This window comes from Chaetodon trifascialis, chromosome 4 (genome assembly GCF_039877785.1).
Source record: "Chaetodon trifascialis isolate fChaTrf1 chromosome 4, fChaTrf1.hap1, whole genome shotgun sequence".
Lineage (NCBI taxonomy): Eukaryota > Metazoa > Chordata > Actinopteri > Chaetodontiformes > Chaetodontidae > Chaetodon > Chaetodon trifascialis.
In genome coordinates this window covers 17,555,206-17,575,665 of record NC_092059.1, presented here as the reverse complement: position 1 = coordinate 17,575,665, position 20,460 = coordinate 17,555,206, and the positions used below count along the sequence as shown (strand labels likewise).

General features: G+C 41.8%; 1 protein-coding gene across 2 annotated transcripts in view; it reads right to left on the bottom strand.

Moving 5' to 3' along the window:
* Positions 1-4,280: 4,280 nt before the first annotated feature.
* Positions 4,281-20,460, bottom strand: part of kank3 (KN motif and ankyrin repeat domains 3) — a 28,829-nt gene continuing 12,649 nt past the window's right edge. The window contains exons 2-12 of one of the 2 annotated variants that reach the window (XM_070961878.1): positions 17,196-17,310; positions 15,785-15,873; positions 13,412-15,196; positions 12,645-12,747; positions 12,238-12,471; positions 11,917-12,007; positions 10,917-11,136; positions 10,422-10,567; positions 7,522-7,722; positions 5,744-5,845; positions 4,281-5,038 (exon numbers count right to left, since the gene is read on the bottom strand). In XM_070961878.1, the coding sequence (XP_070817979.1) occupies positions 4,976-5,038; positions 5,744-5,845; positions 7,522-7,722; positions 10,422-10,567; positions 10,917-11,136; positions 11,917-12,007; positions 12,238-12,471; positions 12,645-12,747; positions 13,412-15,196; positions 15,785-15,821 (2,982 nt within the window). In that variant the 5' untranslated portion in view covers positions 15,822-15,873; positions 17,196-17,310 and the 3' untranslated portion in view covers positions 4,281-4,975. The remainder of the gene's footprint in view (positions 5,039-5,743; positions 5,846-7,521; positions 7,723-10,421; positions 10,568-10,916; positions 11,137-11,916; positions 12,008-12,237; positions 12,472-12,644; positions 12,748-13,411; positions 15,197-15,784; positions 15,874-17,195; positions 17,311-20,460) is intronic. The other variant, XM_070961879.1, reaches the window with a different exon arrangement.

Here is a 20,460-nt window from a genome sequence, read left to right as displayed (position 1 = left end):
TCTGTCTCTTTGCTCTACGTTTCGTGAAAGATGCTGCAGGACACAATGAAACAAGGCCAGTGGTACGCTGTTGGCTCTGTGGTCCGCTGGTTTTTAAAGCCTGATCTGGGGCCCCCAGGCTACAGTGTCACAGGAGCCTCAAGACACCCATGCAGGACATGATTACATGTGAATAATTGTCTGATTTTGTCTCTTGAGTAGGCTTAAGCTTCCACACTGACAACGTCACCATACAAATCAATTTCAAATTCCCTTGCATCAAATGCCAGCATTTGACTGATCCTGTGATTTGAGTGGAAATACCTAGAAGTCTTGTGTTCTGAAATCAGATCACAGACCACATCTTGAGTACTTGGAACAACCACTGCTCACATGCAAGCCTTTACATGCTTTTGAAGCCTTTGTCTTTATGGGGCAGTGAGATGTCGTGGATTGAGATTTAGCAGATAATTCGCAACAATAATAGACGCGTGTGCTTAACGTTTGTGTTTATATTAGAAAATGATTATAGGCCAATATAACATTGTCAGATATTGTAAACTGCTTGATATCTATCACTGTCGACTTAGTGTTGTGTGTCTGTGTGTGTCAGCTGGCCATAGAAAATACATTAAACTGCCTTCTCAGTGTTGATCCTTTACCCAAGAGTCTTGGTTTACAATGCAAAGTCAGTTAGTGTCATATTTGACAGAATGCTCCACAAAATACTGAGCTGTTTTGAAGTAGGAATATGCATTTTTAAGGAATTAACCATTTTATTTTGTCATCTGTCTATGTCTTTTGTTCACAATTTTCTAGACCTGTTCATTACGATCACCTCAGAGTAAGAAGGTCTTGGGTTTTAAACCTGACCCTGCTGGTTGGATTTGAGGTTTGAATTTGAGTGTTTGCCTGAATGTAATCTGCTTCAGCCTTGATCTGTATGAACGCCTAAAGAAGATGGACGGACTATATACCCAGTTGGGATCAATGCAGCTGAAATTTTGTACTCGTCCTGGCAGTTACATTCATGACCTCGCTAGACATATTAAACATCACATTGAGCTTATGTGCAGTAATACTTGGAAGTTGAACAATCACAAGTTTCTCTGACGCAGAGAGGCAAATGGAACAGAGATGCTCCATGATAGCATTAGGAGTATAAGCTCAGGTCTTTGTTTGTATCTTGTGGTGTTGTGACCGAAAAGAATGTATTTTGCATACTCGTTTTCCATGGATTAACATGGGTTTGTGCTTGTGCTTTTTGTTCTTTTTGTTCGTTTTGTTTTTGTCACCTCTGTTGCTTCATAGAATTTGAAAACTGATGAGAAACACAATTTTGAAGATGTCTGTCCACACTGTGTTGAGATTATAAAAAACACAGATCCATAAACTGCTGTTGTGGTAATTACGCAAACAGATTGACCATTCCAGGGACTTGAACATACTTAAAGTAAGTATCTGAAAATTCATTGAATTCTTCTAGACTTTGAGCCAGAGACAAACCACCTGCCTAGAGTGTCTTCACATCAGCAGCAGAGGGAGTGAATGTTAGCCAATTTATTGAAAAAGTCAGTTACTTTATTGATAGGAAGGAAGTTGTTGAGCATGAATAACGATCTTAATAACCCTAAATTTTTAATTTACCGCCAACCAACAGAATAATGGATTGATAAATTACTTTGTGGTGCACCACTTGTGACTGTCACTGGCCACACTCATCGGGAGAGATCAAGTACATTTCATTAAAACTTTCACACCCAGTTTCATTCTGTCAAGACTGTAGCTTTAAGGACTGGTCAATAACCTAAACAGAATAAAATAGATGCACATATAAGGTCTATGTTTTAACTTTAACTGTATTTTACTTTTGTCGGAAAAGATTAAATATAATGTCTTTCATTTGAGTACAGTACATGTTAGAAAACTATTACATCTTGTTTTAATGATGTTTTACACAGCGTCTCAGCTGTTTTGGAATCAAGGTCATACAAACATGGGACAGCAGAGAACTATCCCTCTCTGTAAGTCTGTAGAGAAATCCCATTTTTTTGAAACTGACTTTACATTTTCAGTTTGTCACAGTACTTAGCTGCATAATGGAGGGTCATTTTTCTATATGTATACAGTACAGGCCAAAAGTTTGGACACATCTTCTCATTCAGTGCGTTTTCTTTATTTTCATGACTATTTACATTGTAGATTCTCACTGAAGGCATCAAAACTATAAATGAACACATGTGGAGTTATGTACTTAACAAAAAAAGGTGAAATAACTGAAAACATGTTTTATATTCTAGTTTCTTCAAAATTGCCACCCTTTGCTCTGGTTACTGCTTTGCACACTCTTGGCATTCTCTCAATGAGCTTCAAGAGGTAGTCACCTGAAATGGTTTTCCAACAGTCTTGAAGGAGTTCCCAGAGGTGTTTAGAACTTGTTGGCCCCTTTGCCTTCACTCTGCGGTCCAGCTCACCCCAAACCATCTCAATTGGGTTCAGGTCCGGTGACTGTGGAGGCCAGGTCATCTGCCGCAGCACTCAATCACTCTCCTTCTTGGTTAAATAGCCCTTACACAACCTGGAGGTGTGTTTGGGGTCATTGTCATGTTGAAAAATAAATGATCGACCAACTAAACGTAAACCGGATGGGATGGCATGTCGCTGCAGGATGCTGCAGTAGCCATGCTGGTTCAGTGTGCCTTCAATTTTGAATAAATCCCCAACAGTGTCACTAGCAAAACACCCCCACACCATCACCCCTCCTCCTCCTCCATGCTTCACAGTGGGAACCAGGCATGTGGAATCCATTGTTCACCTTTTCTGCGTCTCACAAAGACACGGCAGTTGGAACCAAAGATCTCAAATTTGGACTCATCAGACCAAAGCACAGATTTCCACTGGTCTAATGTCCATTCCTTGTGTTTCTTGGCCCAAACAAATCTCTTCTGCTTGTTGCCTCTCCTTAGCAGTGGTTTCCTAGCAGCTATTTGACCATGAAGGCCTGATTCGTCTCCTCTTAACAGTTGTTCTAGAGATGGGTCTGCTGCTAGAACTCTGTGTGTCATTCATCTGGTCTCTGATCTGAGCTGCTGTTAACTTGCGATTTCTGAGGCTGGTGACTCGGATGAACTTATCCTCAGAAGTAGAGGTGACTCTAGGTCTTCCTTTCCTGGGTCAGTCCTCATGTGTGCCAGTTTTGTTGTACCGCTTGATGGTTTTTGCGACTCCACTTGGGGACACGTTGAAAGTTTTTGCAATTTTTCGGACTGACTGACCTTCATTTCTTAAAGTAATGATGGCCACTCGTTTTTCTTTAGTTAGCTGACTGGTTCTTGCCATAATATGAATTTTAACAGTTGTCCAATAGGGCTGTCGGCTATGGTATGTGCCAGCCAATTAGGTGAGCAGACACGCTTATATAAGGGGCAGTCCGTGTGCCGTGAAGGAGTTCTTGAGGTTGGTGTTGGGCAGACATGGCGCACCAAGATACTTGAAAATAAAGTTCAGATGGAACTCTCACAAGTCGTTGCCTCAGTCAGCCTATCAAATACAGTAGGTGTTTGCTTTTAGTTTCAGTTTTGGCCCTCCAAGGGGAAATGTTTGGACACCCTTGTTCTTAAGTTTTCCCTCACTAACCTCCTAATTACTGCTTATTGATAGTAAGGAAGTTGTTAAGCATAAATTCTGATCTTAATCACCTAACCCTAAATTACCCTAAGCCCCTGAAAATGCATAATGCATGATAAGAACTTCGGTTAGTTCAAGTATAGTTTGCTGCTAATAATTTTGTACTTAATTCTTCACGTGTCATTTTCAGCACAATCTATATGATGGCGTTGCCTTTTTAAACAACATAGCCACTAACAAATCTTTTCTTTTTTCTTTTTTTTTTCTTCTTTTTTTTGGTCAGTGTTCGAAATATATGTTGTCTGAATTGTCTTAACTTCTAATTGTTTCTGTTTCCAGAATTCAAGTGAATAATTCCATGTGTCCCTCTGTTCAGCCCAGATAAGGATGTAATGCTACAATTAATTCACAATATGTTTGCTTACCTCAATGATCACTTAATATTCACTTGCACAGGCTGGCAAGGTACTAGAAAAAAAATTTGAAAACCTACTCTGTGTGTGTGTGTGTGTGTGTGTGTGTGTTTTTAATAAAGAATTTTAGGGACTAGATTATCCTTGGTGTAAGAACATCTTGTTTGGAATATGTTCTTACTCATCTTTATATACTTCACCTTAACTCAGTGTAGAAAAGTTATTATTTAAAAAAATGTTTATGCGGAAACAATTAGTTTTCATCCACTTTAAGTAAATGTTTATTTCAGACATGAATATATATATACAGTATATATTTATTTGTATGAACATACAATGCACAGACAGTTATTGCAGATTATGAAGGTGAAGAGGTTCACAGATCAGTTAATCAAGACAGGACAGAGAGGGAAAATAACAGGGCAACAAACACAAGCTGCGTCGTGTCATTTGACATCCATAGTATACACCAGACATGCAGACAGAAGTCAATCCAGGGAGCCAGTATGATATATTTTCTGCACTGTCGACACTGGGATTTATGATAAAACACTGAAGTATCTTGACAGATATTGCTGTCAGTGTGTGCTTACGTAGACGATAATTGGTGAAAGTTTTTTGATGTGCAGTATATGCCACCAGTGTGTGTTGCCCTTAACAGTAAAATATTAGTGGAGTGCAAATAATAAATGTCAGGTCTCCTCTCCTGTCAGAGAAAAAACACTCACTGGAGACCTCATGTAGACATGCTAGGAGTTCATATAAGTCAAGTGTATAATATAACCATTCACGACTTTTATGGAAAAATAATATTCTCATATTAACATACTTATAAATGCAGGACATATGGCAATATATAAATAGATATATATTTGAGCAAATTCCAGTGGAGCTTTTCAGCTCAGATCCAGTTATGTTTTCTGATCTGTGTGCATACACGAGCATCCATGACCCTGTCAGTCTGACGGCCAGGGCTTGTGGGGGCTGGTGGGGCTCCTTGGCTGGGCCTTCGGACTCCCCTGAATGATACAATGTGAAGAACAGGGTTGACTTTTAATTATATTGAAAGAACTCACCAGCACAAAATATTAAGCACAGTCACTTCTTTATTCCTGTTATTTGTATGTTAATTTAAAATTTACTTAAATTGCATTCACATTGTAATAATGGAAATGTTTTAGTATTTATGTAGAGTACTAGTAATATTACATTTTCTGCCCTCCTACAGAAAACATAATCCACATGAGCTTAATAACACCTATAGGGGGCAGCAGTGCACCTTCAGACAGTGCTGCCCACACCCAAAGTACAACTTTGAGCTGCCTACTCACTTTAAATACAAGCAGCATTGCGCACTGTACAGTTATGTTGTGTGTGTGACAGCATCAGATTCAGCCTGCTTGCACACGCTTTTTCAGCAGACTTAAAGTTGGTGGCTTTCAAACGTTTCCGCTTGTGACCCCAAAAATGAATTGAAAGAACCTCACTGCCATGTAAAAAGTAAACTCCAAATGTTGATATTTATTCTGTATTTCATTCCAGGCTTAATTAAAACTTAAGGGAGACTTTGCCATAAGGTCGGCCAAATTTTGTTAAACTGTTTTTAATATGTCTAATTTTTCATGTCCTTTTTAAAAAATTATAGTGCAGTCATATTATTGGTCAAATTCACATGTGACTACCCCATCTCCACAGACAAGGAGGTGGGAGGAGGGGGGACTCACCACAGCAGTCTGGGTCTTAGCATAGTTCATGTGGGCGTAGAGCAGCACAGCTGTGTCGTTGTGAGACGCCTCCAGTGCGATGGACAGAGCGTTGCTACCATCCTACAGAAAAAGAAGGAGAAACAGTGGAAGTGAGTTAACTGAGTCTGAAAACACAGGAAGTTTCTGGCTAGAGCGAGTGCTTTACACTTTGACATGGATCAGGTGATCATCACACACAGTAGGTCCTTTATTCCAGCTGTTTCCACACTACACAACCATAACCTGTCTTGGTCTTGATGTGTTACATCACACTTGTCAAGGATGTTGTTGTAACTCGTCTATTCAAATCAGTCACTGTCATGCATCTTTGATTGGCTGATAAACGACCAGAACATTCATCTGCCCTGCATCTTTCGCATTTCTTTGTGTTTGTAATCATACTTTCCCTGCTATTTCATCAAATATGTCAAGCGGGACAAAACATTAGCTGCAGTCAGTAAGATCCTGTGGTTTTAGCCTTGTGGTAAGGAGTAATACAGATTTCATGAAAACTCCACAGTTTGGTGTGTAGGTTCACAGTTCGGTACTTTTTAGTGTAGTGCATAGATTAACATAACCAAGCATGGTCTAGCTAACGGACAACAACTATTGTCTGTTAGCGGAAATCTTGCACTTTGGCATTAGACAGTATTTAGCTTATTCAACAGAAATTATTTCATTTAAGAGTCATACCATACCAAAAAAGTGGTGTATCCTTACGTGTGGTTAAAAGAATGCATACAGTGAAAAGCTGAACTAAATAAGGCTCATGAACAGCACTGTACATGTAACCACACTGTGTCTTACAGTTATTTTTTGTCATGGTGTTATGTTTTCAGAGGACAGGGGAGGTGGGGGCTTTTCCAAATGTTTTCCATCCCCCCTGAGTCCATCTCTCAGTCCAGCTGTGCTACACTGAAACACAATCCAGGAGCTGCCTGCACTGAATGGCCAACGCATTCTGGTACAGATGTGAACTCTCAAATATCTGTCTGTCTGGCTTCTCTTCAAGCATCCAGACCAGTCCTCTGTAAAATCACTTTAAGGCACATGGCTGTGCAGATTAAGCAAAACACATAGCCAGAAATGTCACAAGCAGTGATAAGAAGAGTTTCGTTCCAGGGTAAGATTTCAGAGTAAATGTTCCCACTCAAATTTGGAAGGTGATTTAAGTTGGCTGCCAAAATGATCAATCTTTTATAGTCTGGATCATTCAGTCGATAAGTAATCACTTATGAGCTTTTTCCATATTTGACTATGAACCATTACTGCTATCTCGTGCATGGATCATGTGGTGAAGTATGCAGAGGACTCATGCAAGAGTCTGCAGGGCATTGTGTCTGAAATCTGCAAGTCTGCAGTTCTGAACAGAGGAGTTGTGGCTTTTTAATTCTTCCCCCGGGGGCTTGCGAGAGGTCCAGTGATTGTGTTTCCTGTAAATGGCACTGATTTCAGCAGAAGGCAGATGAAACTAATCTGATCGGTGCTCTTAAACTCTTGCTAATGAAGAAAAACACGAAAGAAGAGAAGAAAAAAAAGAGGTGACAAGGAGGGGAAACTGCATAGACCTATTTCCCATGAGGAGTCATTTCCTGAGTATGGATTAAGCTGAATCCCAGACGAAAAACTGTTCAGATGTTTTCAGCTGTCAGAAATCCAGCAGTTCACATGCACATCAAGCAGGCTTTGTCTGTAAGCTCAGGATAAGTAACTGAAAGTTTCCCGCGATGAGTGCATCAGCTGAATAAATGCCTTACATTATCAACAATGGATATGTCGCAACCAGGCTGTTCCAGAAGCAGTTTGACAATCTCAGCACGGCCATGTTCGCTAGCACACATCAGAGCTGTGGATCCCTCGTCGTCCTGTACGTTAACATCGGCACCACACTCTAGCAGCGCCCGCACCATCTCCTGCCGACCATGGCTAACAGCTAACATCAGCGCAGTCTGGCCCGCCTGCAAAGATTAAGAATTACAAATGCCATTTCTCCAAAAGAGAATACATTTTTTTAAGAGCATACCATATTGGCTGTTTATTAAATGATGAGAAATATTCAAGAAAAATGACCACCTCCTAACAACACTGACTTAATGATACCAGTCTTATTGTTCCACTATCTGGAACAATGTGAATGAGGAAACTGTTGACTTTATCTAGATTAACTATAAAAGGAGAGGAATTTTTGTACTTTATATGAATACAGATAAGGCTTGCTATGCACACATGCCTTTTCTGTTTTTCAGCGCTACTTCATTTTTAAAGCTGAGTGAGTTTTGCACATCTCCTTTGAAACTGTTGTATCTGAAGTGCCGTGCTTAAGAACATTTCAGTTATTGTGCATCAATGATTTATTTTATCAACCCAGAAAATTTCATTTTAGTTTCACTCCATATTTTTTCCCTGGTCATCTGTAGTTTCTCTCTGCCTCCTCAGGGGGGCCCACCTCCCAGTTTTAGAATGGCCCTAAACAGTGCCCACTGTTATGGGCCATGCACACATACGTACTCAAAAGCTGGGACATCAACAGACTGGTATTTACTGTGAATGGGACCTGGTGTTGCAGCCCAGCACCACCCACTGAGCTACAGAGACTTTACAAGTCACCCAGCCTTGAGAAAGCCTTGAAGCAAATGTTCTCTGACGCAATGCATAGGACAACAAGTGAGATCTAGAATCAGGACCGCGGTGCTAATCAATCTGTTTCTGCCACATGTTGCATAAAAAGTCTCAACAACGTGCCCTACAAGGTTAAAAAAAGACTATTCTGTACTTGGGGTAAAATACTGTGCAACAGAAAATTAACTACTTCCTTGTTTGCAGTACAGCAACTACATCAGAAAACAACTGTCCAGTCAGAGCATGTAGACCAGAGACTGTCATTAGCATCACCCAAGGCCAAGTGTAATGTTATAGTTGCTAAATCTCCTAGGTTACGTTCATTCGAATTTGGAGACAACATCATACATATTTTGGATAGGGAGGTTTTGAAAGGGTAAAGGAGGTTATTTATAGAGAAACCATCCCTCAACACAGGAGAGGTTCTATGGCACCACTTATTCCCCACCTACAATGCTGTTCTTTCACCCTTTTTAGGAGATTTAACAACTTTTTACAGTCGGCCTTGTGACAAGTCCAGCTATCGTAGACTACACTTGGCACTCAAAGGACTCTAACGACTGCCGTGACACAGCCAGGAGCACTAACAACCAGATGACTTTGATAATGACTACACAGAGGTCAAGTACACCCTCACCAGTGGGAACCAAAGAAACTCCACAGATGAGAGGCCAACTGTTTTCAAGTCCAGTTGCCCTTGAGTCAACCCTCCTTGGTTATATTAGGGGAAGATGGCACTACATAGTGCATACATTTATGCACTTAGAATTCAAACCCTCAAATGAAATGGGCCTGCCAGACTTCAAGAAACGAGCCATGTTGCATTACAAGGAAAGCCGTGGATGGGCATGATTCATTTTTATATCACTTTTTCCAGCTACTGTTACTACCGCTGGATGTGTTCTAGCTCATCACAATCTGCTCTGATTGCATCTCGATCAGAATCACAACATGCATTTTCTTCCTTAAACAGACACAATATCCAGACACAGATTACATCAGGAAGTACATCGTGGAGATTAAGATAAGAATTCCAAAAGCAATGTAGGTATAAAAGATGGTACATTGTCCCAAAGACCAAACTTAAAGTCATAAAAGGTCAATCCTCCATATTTCTACTAGTTTCATACCACACTTGCCTTAAATTTCAAGTCATTAATTCAAAGGAAAAATCAAACAACTACTTTACAAGTCACTGTGCACATGACACCGCAGTCCAAAAGCTAATCTTGAAACAAAACACAGCACAAAATAGTATGACTTAAATTCCTGACTCTTAAATTGCCTTGCGTGCCTCATGTTGTTACCCGCAGCAACAATAACAAGCAGCAGTAATTGGATTTATTGCCAGAGATGCTATAAATTCAGAGTCCTATGACTTGGCAGGGTGAGAGCCTGTCAGGCGCCGTGTCCAAACACATACACTGCACAACCTGATTGGATGAAGCAGAGAGATAAAACCACTCAAAATTCAACACATTCTCACGAATGACTTGAATGTTACATAAAGCTACTCATTTCCCTTATCCAGTCTTCTAGATCTCAGTGTATAACAACACCACAAATACTCCTAACACATACCCCATTCCAATAAACAGGGAACAAAGAACAGTATTATCCCCCTTCTTCACAGAACTCTAATTTAATTCATTGAACGAAGTCAGCTGAGCCAGAATTGACTCTTAAGTGATGGAATGCTTCTGGTTGATTGAGCCAACTACGGATTCACACTAGGTCTCTGTGTTCTGTTTGGACATATGTTGGTCATTCACATTTCTCAGGTGCTATTTTTTTAAGTAGAGATCCGTATCTCAAATAAACAACTGCATATCAAATGAAATTGTGGCACAAATATTTTCACATTACACACATACAGAAATGACTTGCAAATGACAGGAATGACTGCAGTAATGTGACTGTGGGAACATGGAAGGAGTAAAAGAAAGTGGTTACTAGCAATACTCAAAAGTAAACAGCATACAAGAGTTGTGTCTCTAGTTGTGTCTGTGAGCTCTGTGATAATGTGATTCAGACTTGCCTGGCTGGCCTTGGCATTGACATTGCCCTGACCAAAGAGCTTCTTGACCACAACCATGTCCTCCTCCTCCTCCTTCACAGTAGAGAGAGCAGCCAGCATGATGGCCGTGTAGCCCGCCTTGTTCTGCTTATCCACACTGCACACACCTGCAGGGAACATAAGCAAGTGCACAGATATACAGAACAATCATTGCGGTTTACATAAACATATGCAGTTAATAATTTATTAGGTACACCTAGCTAAAACTAATGAGCAGAGGTACATGACTCTTTTTGAATCTGGTAAAATAATAATTAAAAAAAGACCACTAATGATGGTGATGGAGTGATGAGGATCACACTCTCTTCCCATTGGCTCGCAGACCTAGGGTCTCCAGACATGAAGACCTCAGTTGGATCCTTCTCAAATAATTGCTTGGATTACTAGCTTGATTATAGATTGATTGTTGTAGCCAGTCCAGTAACATTCAGTAGTGCGGGTTATTCAGTCACTGACCTGTGTCCAGCAGCAGCTCCACTACACCGAAGTTGGAGTGGGAGACGCTGTAGTGGAGAGCCGTGTTGCCATTGCCGTCAGTCATGTTGACCACATGCTCCAACAGCACTGACGACACCTCAGAGAAAGCCATCAAGTAGTCCGAGACCCGTGAAGGCTGAGCCATCTTGGCGCTAGAGATGCGGAACCACTCAAGCTGTACAGTGTGGCTGCTGGAGAGCTGAAGGTGAGGGTGGGAAGTCATATATTATCTTTAAGTATGTGTAAACGAGTGATCAAAACAGAATCTGAAGCATATCCATCTCTAGACAATAATAAAGTTGTATTTTATTACTAGTTCTAGTGTGTCACCCTCACTTTGTCATAGTTTGGTTAAAACAATTGTGTATACCAGTGTTTCTCAATTCTGGTCCTCGGGCCCCACTGCCCTGCATGTTTTAGATCAGGCGTCTCAAACTCATTCCACAAAGGGCCCTTTGTGGAATGAGTTTGAGACCTGTGTTTTAGATGTTTCCTGCTCCAGTGAATGAGTGGCTCCTTATCAGGCCACTGCAGAGCTTGATGACGAGCTGATCATTTGAATCAGGTGTGGTGAAGGAGGGAAACCTCTAAAACATGCTGGGCAGTGGGGCCCGAGGACCGGAATTGAGAAACACTGGTGTATACAGTGTATTTTGGCAAGTTAAATAGTTCAGAGCAGCCTGACTTTCCACTGAATGTCAAGGGAAGTCCTTTGTAGCATCTGTTGTTAAAGCCGACAATGATCCAGTACCTGAGCCTTTTCTCAGTCTAGACTCCTCTGTTATTGTTACATGAAGTTCCCATTGTTTGTGATTGATGTTTGCAGGTGCTGGAAATATCCCCACACAATAACATACAGTCCCACAGCTTTGATCAACTTGAAGTAGTTATGATTTTGCATTACTTCAGTAATGAAGTGGTGATGTTGAAATGTGCAACTCAGTGATAAAATGGTTTGAAGAAGCAATCAGGAACGCACCACTTCCTTACTCTTCAGTGTTTTGATGTCATCGTTCAGGTGGTTCTTCAGGATGAGGCAGGCTTCACGCATTTTGGAGCTCAGCTCAAACCTGTAACAAAACTATTTACTGCTTTCTGCACATCGTTTGTAATCTGCAGTACAGCTGTATGTGGATTTTACAGTATACATGTTAATACGACATGATTTGGCAGCCTTCATACACACTACTCTTCACCAGGAAACTATATTAACCCATTTTCTGTGGCCCTCTGAAACTGCATTAATCAGTGTAGCAACTGACAAATTGTATTCTTTTATATTAAGAAACAACATACGTACTTCTCTTTGACAGCATCAGATGAATAATTTGTGGCTCTCAGGGTTTCCTCATCTGTGTCACTCTCATCCAGGTTCACGTTTCTCTCCTCCTCAGATGTTTCCTCCTCCAGAGCTGCCTCGTCCTCCTCTGTGCTGTCCATGCACTCACCTTCTCCACTTTCTGCAGAAGAACTCCCATCTTCCTCCTCTTCTTCCTCATCTTCCTCTTCTTCTTCACTGGATGTAGACTCATACCTGGGAGACACAAATATTTGCTGGAAAACAAACAAACTTGTGCAGTTCACATTTTAGGCACTTGGATGGCTCTGTGACCTGGTCAAAGTGTTATTTCCAGCCTCTAGACCACTGTCTGCCCTTATTTTATTTTTACTGTGGTAAAAAATAAAATTAAGTTTCATGTTACCAACCCTCCATTTAGAATGCCAACAAACTGCAGGCTCTTCTTGCCAGTGGTGCGATTCTCGCCAGAGTTACTCCCATCCTTCCTCTTCATGATTGATTTCAGCATACCTGTTACCATAAAGCAGATGGATCAAACAATTGTTCAAAGTGTAACAGAGAAATGCATACCTCACACATGACACATGATGTAAACTACATCTTGTCTTTCCATTGAAACTGCTTTAGAAAACTGATTAGCCAAATGTCTTTGAGAAAGCTGCATTCCCACTCATTTTTCAGTGTAAATATTTCATACCAGAGTGGGCAGCTTTGTTTTCTGTAATTTCAGAATAATTTCAAAAGACGTTTCATGGAAAGGATGATGTATTTTGCAGCTAATTATACTGAATACAGACATTTTAAAATTGGTACTCATAATTACTTGTGCCTACAGACAAGCATACAATTGACCATATAGGTGTTCACTAAAAGAATTAAAAATTACTTAATATTTACTTGGTTTTAAAAGACAGTTCTTTCAAGCACATTTTCCTTTTAAATTAAATTACACTGTCTTTATGTACACTTAAGAACTGGTGTGTAGTCTCTCCAGTATTCTCCACTTGCTATGAATAGTAAATTATGTTCTCTTACTAATGTTGTGCTGTTATATTTTGTGCCAATGTTATAAAGATAAATAATTCTACATTTGATGTATTTTGTCAAGAAAATCATTCTAAGGAACCACATATGATGTTGACCCCAAGCTTGTACTTTAACTGTAAGTTCTCACCTGTCTTGGTGTTGCTGGGTACAGTCTTCTCTCCTTGGTCTTCCTCTGTCTTGTCAGCCATACTGATCACTTCTTCTTCTAGTGAGACCTTGTATTCAGCAATGGTCAACTGCCTCTTCTTTAGCACTTTTGGCTCCATCTTCTCTTCAAACAAGTTCTGCCATTGGCACCCAGTACTGACTACTGCAACAGGAGCTGGTTCCACTAAGGCATCAGTCTGAGTGCTTTGCTCGATCTGATCTGCTGTTAAACTCTCACCTACACATGCATTGCTGACCTCAGGACAGCACAGAACTGCAGCATGCTTTACTGTAGGAGGCAATGTCTCTACCTGCACGTTCGCTGTGTCTGGTTTTACAAGGACCCCCTTCTCAAACGTGACTTTGGAGGTTTTCTCCTCCAGCTGGGCTTTAAGGGTCACCAGGTCTTTGTCAGCAACTCTCAACCGGTCCTCTAGAGTCACAATGGACTCCTGCTGGAATTTGATGGTGTCCTGTAAGGTGTCAATCTCCCGCTGTGACTCACATGTCAGTCCAAGTAGTGACTCCATAACCCAAACCTCAGCTTCTTCTGTCTTCACTCTGGCCTGTATTCCCATCTCATGAACCAGAGGGGCCTCTGGGTCGGTGCCTTTCTCACAAACATTTACCCTGGTGCCCTCAGAAGCATCTTTCACACCCTGGCTGTAGTAGAAAATAACAGAGTCCATTGGCATGTCGTCCCCAACAGCCACTGATTTCTTCTCAACAACAGATGCTTTTTCTGGAGCTTTTATGAAACCTTTTGGTGAAGGTTCTGTGGCTTTCTCTTCCTTCCCCTCAAATTTCTCAGCAAGCCTTTTCAGCTCACCTGATTTTCCAAGGCCTTTACGCCCAGGTGAGGTTGGTGCAGCCAGTCGACTGTGGACACTGTGGTCAGTTTGAAGGGTCTCTATGGTTTGGGTAGAAGACTCTGTGGATGGTTGCTTCTGCTGGGCCATCTCTATGGCTACTTTCTTCTCCTGCAGGGCCAACAGGAGCATGTCTTTCTCTGCACGAAGCGTGGCCACCTCTTTCTCAAGTGCAGGAACACCCTTTACCCTCTCTTCCATCTCCTTCAGCTGTTTCAAGGCTGTAGCCATCTGCTCTCTAACTGTCTGCAGCTGGCTGGGTGGGATTGGAGTCATTGCGGTGCCAGCAGCTGGAGTGCTGAGCCCAGAAGTTTGAGGACTGGGTTTAGTCCAGCTAGTCTGTAGAGGCTGAGTGGATGGAGAGGGTAAGATTTGTTTGGGAGGATCTGCGAGCTGGAAGCGCCCACCATTCTGGTGCTGGTGGCTGGTTTGTTCCTGTTGTAGCCGCCGGCTGGTTTCCAGAAGAGTCCGCTCAACTCTAAGGTTGCGCTGTGGTGGAGGGGGTGGCACCTTGGCCCCAGCAGACAGAGGAGGAACACTAAGGAGGGTCACAGGGGACAGACAGAGCCCTTCGCAGGGTGCTGACCCAAGGCGGTTGCGTGGTGGTGGTGGCGGAGGACCTCTGCCATCCTCACTGGCTGGGGATGCCAGAGACTCTGTGGATGTCCAGCCACTGGTACGTCCCCCCACACCTGGACTCCTCTGGGAAAGTTTGAGCCCTCGGCCAGAGCGCCGAGAGCTGACTGGTGCCCGACGGAGATTGTGCCCACTTTCTATCTCTTCTACATATTTGAGGAAGTCCAGATCCAGCTGGAACCCATATGGAGTCTGGACGGAGTAGGAGCCAGGCTGGTCAGCCTCCTCCTGACTGGAGTATATGAATGGAGAGCCCAGATCTGAAGGCGAAATGACATGTAACTGGACAATATGACCACATACTGTGGAGTTTCATTGTAAACAGACAAAAGTTATGTTTACATTCAATACTTTACTCTAAAACACGTTGTGTGTATACTTGACGTCTAAGCAACATGTTAATGTTTTTCCTAATGAAACACAGCAGGAAAAGACAAAGCTCGAATCAAAATATACTTCACAAAAGAGCAGAGATAATAATACTCGTGTTGGGAAGTATAACGTATGTGCCTTAGTGTCGACACAATACTTATTCCAGTCAATATACAGAACTGTTGCACTGTGTCATCGTTTATTGGAGCTGGTTTAGGTGTCTGATCTGTGGTGTTTACAGTACAATCGTCACAAAGACACATCAAACGGTTTCAAAAAATATTTTCTTTCCTGTGGTTAACAGCATTGTGATACCATCTGAACTATGTCAGTGTGGTAAACTCCACAAACCTGCGACTGGCAGAAACTAGTTATTTGATTTATTGCAGCTTGGGAAAGGCTACAGCGCACTGAAAGAATGATGAGAGAGAAGCCTAAATATGTACATTTGTATGTACATCACTGCATTTTCTTACCAGGCAGCTTTGGGTTCACTTGCACTGACTGAGTCATTTTTCAGGACTGGGACCTTTCGGCACACACACAGCTTCAAATCAATACCTGGCTAAAGAAAACACAGTGACAGGAATGCATTTGTCATGACTGTACTTAGAACAAGAGGAAGGAAAAGGGTATAAATACTAAAACACTTAGCTTCGTATAAACACTAGCACATGTGTTACCTACTGACTGTCAAAAAGTCTGTTGATTTTATATTAACTTATTTTTCTATAGGAGTCAAAATCACATGCTCTAAATGTTGGCTCTCTTATGACCATGTTTTTGTTAATAGGAGACAGCTTCCCACAACTAACAACTAAAAGGATATAACTTGTTCACAACCCACTTGGCTCCTTGCTCTCACTTTAATGGCGGATATATATGCTTCTTTATAGGGGGTGTAAACTTACTACAAAGTGCGGAAACGCCTGAAGAAGTGTGTTTTCTTATGGCTCGTTGGCATGTGTGACAGCCTGTGACTGAATTCAAAAGAAGGTGAATTCCCTTCTCTCGCAGATAAAGAGGTTTTGTTAAATGGGTCTCTTGTTTGCTTTTCTTCTTGAGAGGTGTTGAAGGACGTTGAGCCTGACATCATCTGTACCTCAGTGTGTATATCTGTGTGTGTGTTTCTGCTTTCTACTTTACTCTTTACTTGTGGTTGCTTGAGCTGTCAAATGATCTATATACAAGAAGAACATTGACTTTTTTTAAGAGTCAGTCACAAACAATGCAAGATTCATGCCTAAAATTCAAATGTACGTTTTTGTGTTTGCATAGAAACTTCTGGCACAGAGTGAAGTTAGCAGTCAGCGGAAACACCTCAGAACAGAGTCAACAACAAAGAGCTGAACTGTGTCCAAAAACCACAAGACAGCTGCTCCGTTAACAACAGCGTCACACCATCCAGCCCTACTGAAAAACCACAGGATCCTTCTCACCACAAGACCGCTAAAATCTGCCACACAAACTGCTTCACTGGGAAATCTTTCCTTTTGGGAGAATGTGCATTCATTCAGACATGTCGGACAGAGAAACTCTGAGGGGTCTGACTGCACTGTAAAACATCTCAATGTTAAAAGTAATGAGAGTTTAAAAAAAAAATCAACATGGAAAAAACATTTTTTTGCTTCAACTGTCTCAATAAAATAAAAGCTGAGGGCTTAGAACCTATGGCTGATCACATTAACAACCTGGTTGTTCTTCTGTTTGTTCCAAACAAGACAGGAAATATAAAACACTTCCTGTGCTTCAGGAAAGGGCTACCGGTGATCAAGACTTCCTACAGCAAGTGGAAAACTGTATACAGTGGATGCTTGATGCTCTGGATCATGGTGTGACTATAACAGAGAAAAGAAGGAAGCACCAACTTAAATACGACAGACTAACCTCAGTGAATGCTGTTGTGTTGTGTCAGAGGAGATGTTTACCTCCCTCAGCCGCTCAGTGAGAGATTCATGCAGCTGGATTCAGGCTGGTTCCCTCCTCCCTGCTCCACACAGCCCTGAGAGAGAGACACAGACCATCAGATCTGTCCTAACACTCAGAGCAGAGGCACATCAACGGTGCTATACAGCATATTACAGGCTGTGCTGGCCGAACACCTTCCAACGTACAGATTTGTCACAATTTGTCACCCATGTGTCCACAGAGTGAACCTGGAGTCCTTTGTAACTTGATGTGTTACCTAAAGCATCCATCCTTCCAGCTGCTGCAGACAGCGGTGTTTACTAATGATGTTGGAACTATGTTTTGTAGAAATCAGAGTATTTTACATGATGTGCTATCATGTGACAAGAGAGGAAATTGGATTCGAGAAGCCAGCTGAGGGAGCAGATATGAAAAAGTCTTGACTTGAAACAGGACACTTGGACAGGGTGTGTATCCACCTGCACTGCCACAAACCTCACAACCGCAGGTGTGTTAATAAAGAAGATTGGAGGGCTTGCTGTCTTTGTAGGTGTTTCCAACATCAAACTCTTTTTAGGGCAAATCTCAGTTTCTTCTTTGAAACAAAGAGAATCTGTGCAACACAAAAACTCAGACACTAATGTGAAATACAGTAATCTGTACCCCCCCCCCCCACACACACACACACACACAAACTCAGATACTTGCAGTCATTCAATTTGTTTCAAACATATATCCTCTTGTAGCGGCGCACACACACACACACACACACACACACACACACACACACACACACACACACACACACACACACACACACACACACACACACACACACACACACACACACACACACACACACACACACACGTTTTCCAGCAGCCTCAGGCACATTCCTAACACATGCTGTTGCAACACGCAGGCCGTCCTTCTGGCTGACTGACTACTGATAACCTATAAACACACACACACACACACATCATCTGTCAGCTCAGACAGCAGCCGATAGTTTATTGTCGAAGTTAAGACTGCAATATTCAGGAAGACAGACAGAATTATCACAGGTTATATTATTAGTCATATTGGACTAAATGGATTGATTGAAATAATGAGTTGAAAGGAAAGAGACGGACTCTTCTGTACTGATAACGAGGTTTCTGCTCAGTGTCTTCTCGTCAGTTTCGGCTCTGTTTCTCCTCATGTCAGTTTCTACGCTCAGGTCAAACCACAGTAACTGATGCTGCGGTGGTCAAATCAATCACACGACTCATACAAACGTGAAGGTTTGCAAGGATGTGACCTCACCTTGTTGATTTACTTTGGTCCAAACCACAGAGAGGTAGTTTACTGTACTTTGAGTTTCTGCATGGAGTTTGTTTAGCATCAAATACTAAACTAACCGGAGCATATAAGCAAGTCACATGACTCAAAGGTGGGTTTGTTTATTGCAATATATAATTCTGACTGCATGAATGAGAAGAGATTTTGAAGTTGAAACAAATCTGGCTTCAGTTTACGTGTCTTTGCCTCACTGTGTGCACTCTTCTGGAACAGGTAGGCTGGATTACCCTCAAACACTCAGTACAATTTATGTATGAAGTCGTCTTTGTATAGCTCCAATACAGCTGGGATATGGTTTGTATCAGTGACAACAAATTATGTGTCTTTAAACATGAAACAAAGGGCTCATGTTTTTCTGGGCAGTTGACAGTGTGACTTCATAATTGGCACTCAGAAACACAGGAACCATGTTTTCATGACATCAGTTGTGACTATGCAGGCACTTATTCTAGGAACTACATCAATCATATTTTGATAGCGACACCAAATATAACATTATAAATAATGCCAAGTACATGTGCTGACGAATTTTAGCTGGATGTGTGCTGCAGATCAGCAGAACAGTAACACGTATGAACTCAGATCAGAAATGCTGGAGGTTTGGGAACAATCACACTCAGGGTTAAACCTGCATAAACTTGTTCTCATAAGATCAACAAGCAGCGCAACGATGCTGTAAACATATAGCAGTCTTCCTCCTCTAACAAGCCACATTATGGACCAAATTATGAATAAGGGAAAAGTTCACAATGTGACCAAACCAGCATGGCACCCAGTTTGATTGAAGCAAGGTGAACAAGGATAACTAAAGCAACAGAAATACCAGGAGGACGAACATGAGCTCCAACTCCCTTCATATTTACAGCTCTGAATGCAGCCTGTATGCATCTATGAGCTCTGGCTTCTCGTGGTGAAGTCAACATGGATGATGAATTACAGCTGTTGCTAACCTTGTTGTCTATGCTAGCAGCTGTTGTGGCGTTAAATTCTGCATTTTTTCACATCACAACAGCCTACATGAAAACACCGAACACTGACACAAAGTGTACATGAATGGTCACATGATTATGTTTTCAGGTGTGTTCATCTCTGCTCTACTCTCACCCCCACATCTACTCTCTCTTCTGTTCTCTTGATTTTTTCATTCATCATTATTCTTCATTTACACTCGCTCATATTTTGTTCATCTCCCCTTCTTTCTTTCTCACCTCACCCTCCTCACATGACTCTTTTACCCTCGCTCACACACACACACACGCGCGCGCGCACGCACGCACGCACGCACACACACACACACACACACACACACACACACTCTCTCTCTCTCTCTCTCTCTCTTCCCCCAGCTCCTCTCAAGTGTTGCTGTTTTTCTCTGATTTGATGACAGACAGCAAATTACAGAGAAGCTGCATTCCTTCCCTCTACACCCCGAATCCTGAGCAGCTGAGAGCCACGCTGTCAAGTCTCTGGCTCACACACACACACACACACACACACACACACACACACACACACACACACAGAAACCACTGAGTGCCAGCGCTCATAATAACACTCACACAAGCCAAAAACAAAATTACAAAAATGCACATAAAGCATGTACATGAGTGCGCACACACATCAACAGCGACACAGTGCAAACTTGCGAAACATATGAGTGTCTATACTCACACAAACATCAGAAAATACACACACACAAGCAGAGTCACAGGATCCTGTAGTCAGACAAAGATGTTCACAGCTACAGACTGTGGTCATACCAACCTAATTTAAGTGAATGCCTGAAAAGGCTCTATTGTGAACAGATGAACCTCATTGTTCTTCAGACTGACTGAACAGCCAGAGACGTCTGAATTTCCATGGCTGCAAATTACTTGATTCAGTTTTAATACAAAGCTGCGAT